The sequence below is a fragment of the Crocodylus porosus genome, unplaced genomic scaffold (assembly GCF_001723895.1).
Source record: "Crocodylus porosus isolate Cpor-Errol unplaced genomic scaffold, CroPor_comp1, whole genome shotgun sequence".
In the NCBI taxonomy this organism is placed as follows: Eukaryota; Metazoa; Chordata; order Crocodylia; family Crocodylidae; genus Crocodylus; species Crocodylus porosus.
In genome coordinates, this window is record NW_017728917.1 from 35,942,344 (window position 1) to 35,948,343 (window position 6,000).

The 6,000-nt window shown below is 54.6% G+C and overlaps 1 protein-coding gene across 1 annotated transcript in view; it reads right to left on the minus strand.

Annotated features, from left to right (window-relative positions):
- Positions 1-5,534, minus strand: part of GRM2 (glutamate metabotropic receptor 2) — a 42,105-nt gene extending 36,571 nt beyond the window's left edge. Inside the window, exon 1 of the mRNA XM_019537090.1 lies at positions 4,928-5,534. Coding sequence (XP_019392635.1) covers positions 4,928-5,398 — 471 coding nt within the window. The 5' untranslated portion in view covers positions 5,399-5,534. The remainder of the gene's footprint in view (positions 1-4,927) is intronic.
- Positions 5,535-6,000: the final 466 nt, after the last annotated feature.

Sequence of the window (6,000 nt, forward strand, 5' to 3'; positions counted from 1 at the left end):
TGACCTGAGGGATGCCGGCCCATGTGGGGGCGAGCAGACAGCAGGCAGGCACGGAGGGTGCTAATTCCGAAATGCGATGTCTCAGCTGGATCAAATCTGCAGCTCTGTGCACAAAGCCCAGGGGACTCAGGAGAGAATCAGAGAGCGAGTGAGCGAGCACACACTCGGCCGCCTTCCAGCCTGGGGGGGACACACACAGCACTACGAAAGCCCAGGCTTATTAATAACTGGCTCTGTGTTATCAGCACCACCACACAGTTCTATCTCCAGCTTGGCCAGGGTCTGCCACTACAGCTAATGATCTGCTTATCTTTTTAATGAGCTGCCTAATTATCTATTTTGCCTCTCCCCTGCCCCTTTGTATAACTGTCTGCCCAGCTACGTACTTAACTGCTTTCTTGGCTATCTATTTCTCCATCTAGCTAGATATCTACCCTATCTCCAAAGAGAAAACGATCACTTTATTTCCTGCCACCCACTTGCATTGTATTCATGACATTTTAATCAGAAATCACTGCTGATCATTTATTCCCATACCCTGGCTCTTTGCCTCCTACAGCGTTCTCCCCTTCCCAAACTATACCTCCCTTTTCTCCCCCTTCCCCACTCCCTTCTTCCCTCTCTCCTGGTGCTGTTTCCTTCTCCCCCTTGAAAGGTGCTCTTTCCTTATCTCTTCAGGGCCCCTTGGCTCTGAGAGAAGCAGTGGTTTGGGATCAGGGGTTCCCTCTGCAGCCCTTGGGGCAGGCATCTGGCTCCAAGGGACCTCCTAATGCCTTGGAAGTGGAGGGAGAGTGATGGCCCCAGCTGTTCTGCAATCTGCTGCAGAGGGGAATTTTCAGAGCAAATCAAGCAAGCGCTGCAGGGAGGGAAGGCGGATGTAGGGATCTCATGACGTGGGACCTCCCAGAGGGCTGCAGTCATGTTTAGGGTCCTGCAGCCCCATCCAGGGAAGAAGGGGAGTCATACACAAGCAAAGGTTTCAGCCCTTTCCTGTGTTTATTTTGCCCCTTAGCCAGACAGGGACCTGGTCCTTCCCGCCTGCCCACATCTTGCTGGCTCCAGTGCAGTTCCATGGCGGGGGGCGGTATTTGGCTCAGGATGGCCATGGGATGAGAACAGCAGATGGCAGGGTCTCAGGTGTGCTGCCAGGGCCCTCTGGTGCCCCTCCTGCAGGCAGGCAAAGGGGTCAGAGCTGAGGCAGCCACAAAACGAAGCAGAGCATTAGGGGTGGGCAAAAGGGGACAGAGGAAGGGAGAACGTAGTGAATAGGAACTGGTAAGCCACTCCCCTCCCCTCTGTGCCAGCAGTGGCTCAGGGCTCTACTGAAGAAGTGATGGAGTGAACCCCCATGTAAGGCGGCAGCCAGAGGAGACCTTTCCCATCAGACGCTCCTCTTAGCTCTTGCAGCCACGGGACCAGCTCCTGAGAGCAGCGGAGCACTGGCAACAGGCTGGCTGGGTCTGCATCTCCATGCAGGAGGTGTTAGCAAGGCGTGTTCCCTTGCTCCCCCAGTAACAGCCTTGCTATGTGCTAATGATATATTAATTTGCATTCATTATGGCATTAATACAGCTGCGGAGGTTCTCGGGAGCAGCAGCTAATTACCCTGTCGCTCAGGAACCACACGCAATTGAATGCCTGGGGCCCAGCACCCTGTTAGCCTGCATGCCTGGCGCTCTCCATGGGAGGGAAGCCTCTGGAAGAGGCTGGTGAAAGCAAACAGCCGCTGGGCTATAAAAAGGTTACACCCGCCCCATGCAGGTAGAGGAGTCAGGCTGTGATTAGCGTCAGCACCGCGGCAAGCGGAGGGGGCTCGGAGAGCATGAGGGAGCTGCAGCAGGCCAGGGCACCTTGTAGGGCTGAAGGTGTTTGGTATTCCCTAGGACAGTTTGCTACAATTGTTCTTGGGGCCTAGGGGGTTGAGTGTATCTGCAGTGCCCCCTCACCATGGGCCCCATCCTTACCCCTGTCATCTGAGTGTATCTGCTAAAACTACCCCTCCACAGGCCACATCCCCCCCGAGGTCTGAGTGTATCTGCTATAGGCTCACAGCATGTGCCATGTCATCCTCTTGGGATACAAAAGAATGTGGCTCACCCCCACTGGTGCTGTTTTCACCTCACTACTTGCCCCCATCTCACTTGCTTTTCTTTACTGCCCCTGGGCCTTGCAGGTCCTTTGGGCTGCCATCATTTATCCTTAGTGAACCAGCCTCTACTTCAGGACAGACTCTCCTACTGTTTCCAATCCATGGTCCCACACAACCCATGGCCCTAACCCGCAGGTCCCTGTAAAGCACTGGACACACACGAGGGACGCAGCTGTTTCTTGCCACTGCAGTTTCGTTCAATGGAGCGTTGGTTTAACAGCAGAGTCTCAGAGCCTAGAGCAATCCCGTGGGCAGAGGGATTGCAATCCCATCAGCCACCCTCGGGCAGCCAGGACAGTTGAGGCTCAAGCAGTGAGGACACAGGGCAGTTCGGACATGCCTCGCCCATCAGTCACCTTCTGCTCAGTGCAATTCCTTGTGGAGAGCTGCTAGATCCATCACTGCAAAAGTCATTGCCGCAAGTGTAACTAATTGCTCTCCATGCACAGAGGTTGGAGGCCAAGCGGGTCATGGAGACTGGGCCTTCAGGTTAGGTTGGAGGCATGCTGGTGGGCAGCATATCTGCTGCCTGTGCTGTTGCTCTCCAGGTAGTCCCTGGATTAGGAGGCTTCAGTCTCCAGGGCCATGGAAGAGCTACAGACTTGCCATTCCTCCACAGTGATCAATTGCTATTCTCAGCCAGTGGAGGAGAACAAAAGGAGGCTACCATGATGGAGTGGATGTATGCAAAGGCTCCTGATGGGGCACAGGGGAAATGCCAGCCCTAGAAGCTGTATCTCTCTCCATCCCTGGAGGAGCACCATTCCCAGCTCCATGGCATTGCTCTGTTACACTGCACACATGATACGCCCTGGAAGTGACAGGCTCTTTCTGAACACTGATATTACGGGAGCTGAAGACTGCATGTTAGACCAAGCAGTGCTCTGAGGAGGGAGGCACCTGTAATGATGGCATGCCATGGCCACCTCTCACAGCAGCCTTGGTGAGCGAGCTCTGACAGTGCTGGCTGCAGCATGGTTATTATCTGGATCCTTGTGTTCTTTCTACTTTCCTTCACCTTCACGCTGCTTCCTCTGCTCAGCTGGGACAACCTAACTCAGGGGTGGGCAAATTGTGGCCCGGGGGCCAGATGTGGCCTGCCAGGCCATTCTATCTGGCCCACAGGACCCCTAAAAAAATTAGAAAATTAATATTTATCTGCCCCTGGCTGCCTATCATGCGGCCCTCCGTGGCTTGCCAAAACCCAGTAAGTGGCCCTCCGCCCAAAATAATTGCCCGCCCCAACCTAACTGATTACAAAGGCCTCCCCACCTACCAGACCTTGCTCCTCCACCTCTGCTCCCATCCTACCCACAATGAGGGGTCTCAGTCAACCCTGCACCACCATGACCCAACCTGGACTCAGTGGAGTCTCAATTGCACCCGAGACCCATACTCTGACCAGAGATCTCCAGCACTTGAGTGAAGACACCCCAGGATGGGAGAGCTGATGGAATACACCTGGGGTCTGAGCAGGACTGGGAGCAAGGGGCTGAGCACACTGGTTGTGGTGGAGCTGCAGAGGCAGGAGGCAGGAGGCAGGGGAAAGCCTCGAATGCCAAACTGCTAGCTGGCAGCTGTTTTGGGGTTATGACTTACAGAGGAGAACCCCTGGTGACACTCTCTAAAGTTAAGGAAAAGCTGTCCAGCGGGTGCTGCTCAGACTTGCCATCACATAATAACCACCCATGCACTGGCCTGAGACTCCTCAAGCATGTGTCTGTGAAGACAATAGCTTTTGGATGGATGGGATCTTTACAGAGCCACATTGCTCTGGTACACAGCTCTGGCAAATCCTGCCCTCAGCTGTCTCCATGGTCACTATCCAACCAGTGGCATCTGAGAGGCAGCAGGCTGAAAATCTGCATGCCACTTGGTTAACCAGTGGGCTTGTTCAGAAGCAGCTCTTCCATATCATTCAAATCCAATAATACACTGAAGCAAGGTAGATGTGCAATGCCAGTCAAACAACATGCCTGTCAGAGAGGTTCTAGGTTTGCAATCAAATGCCAAGGGAAGCAGTGCCATCATCCTCCATGAAGACATGGAATGATTTAGGGTCAGTTTTGGTCCTGATTCATGCCATGGTTTGCAGAGCCTGTACACTGCAGCAGGCTTTGGCCCAGAGAAGTCAGTGCAGGAGGATGGGTTGGGTCACTGCTTCTCAGCTGTTTCCATACTATGGCTTCCTCCCTACACCTTCCCATCTTGCTAGGAGGCTCTGAGACAGGCAGGGCAGGGCAGAGTCATGGCAGCCCCGGCACTGGATTATGATTCTGCTGAGAGCTGTAACCACAAGGTAGATCATACTGTCAAAACCAAGCAACAGGCATTCCTGGTTCTTTATTTAATTGCAGTGAACCTAATGCTGCTGTAAGGTGGGGACTGACAGCCTCAGGGACTATACAGAGAAGAGATACAGAATAGACAGCAACAGGGCAAGACCCGCAACCCCCATACTCCACACCTGACCTTGAATAACCCAGTAGGAGTGGGAAGGCAGATGGGCAGATCTCTGTGGGCTATCTAGTCCTTCATCACTCTGCTGAAGGCTTTGTGCTGTCTTGGCTACGATCTGAGCTAAGACCCATTCAATTCATTTCACATACTATAGCCTACCCCTCCACTGTCAAACTGTAACGACTTTTCTGCCAGTAGAAACTGGGTTCAGCCCTGTCACAGAAGACTGATTCTATCGCTCATTTGCTAGTGCCGATGTCCAGAGCTCTCTACCCCCTGGCTTCCCCATGCCCAAGGTCCCCTCTGTACTCATGGTACCTGGATGGAGACATCACTGTAGGAGCCCCCGATGACCCCAGTGATTGCTGTCGGCACGTCATCATGGATGGCATAGGAGCCATCAGGACAAATGTGCTCTGAACCGTCCACTCTGGTCAGGGAGGCGCGGACAAAATCCAGGGACTGCTCCAGGGCATAGGTGTCCTTGGAGCAGGTATCCAGGATGTGGGCCCCAAGTGTGACCCCCGGCAGGATGCTGGGGTCCTTGTTGATTTCATCCAGGGCAAAGAGCATGGCCTCGAGGCGCTGGATTCCCCGGTGCTCATTGATCTTGCCGCAGTCCTCGCTGGCCCTGCCTTTCTCGTGGACTGGAAAGAGCCCCCCAATGACCAGGTCTCCCTCCATGCTGATCTCCTTCTTGGCGGCCGTGCTGTAGCTGGGGTTCTGGCTGTTGGCAAGGCACGTGGCTGTGTGGAGTAGCCAGACCCACGAGGCAGCAAAGAGTGCCATGGCCCTGCCACCAGGGGGCAGCAAGGTCCACGCCGACCCACCAGGCAGCACTTCCCGGAGCGATGGTGCCCGATGTCCAACTATGGGCTGGTGGGGCACAGATAGTGCTGCCCGTGGGGAGAAGGGGAGCGTTCAGCACCTGCAGAGGCAGAGGGAGGAGGGAATCAGTGCAACCCATCCAGAGGAGAGAGCTGCTGGGTTCTGCCCCGAGTTTGTGACAGTGATGGGTGGTGGGCTCACTCCCACCTGGGACCTAGGACCACACCACCAGCACCGACAATAATCAGCCTCTTGACAGCACATAAACAGGGAATTAGCACAGCTGTGCCCCAGGCTTGGCCTGACTGCTCCAAGCCCGTGGGTCAGACCCTCTAGCAGTGCCCTAACTACCCCCTGCCCCGTAGACCACCAGCTTCTCCTTCCTATATGGAACAAGGACAGGAATGGCTGCTTGAGGGATCCATAGAGACTCTACATCTAGCGCCCAAGGTGGATCCAAGCTGCTTCCCATATACAGCACTCAGCTGCAAACATGTATATGAGCACAGGAACCCAGAAGAGCCCAAAGCCTTCACCAGCCTCCTCACAGCATTCTGGCACTG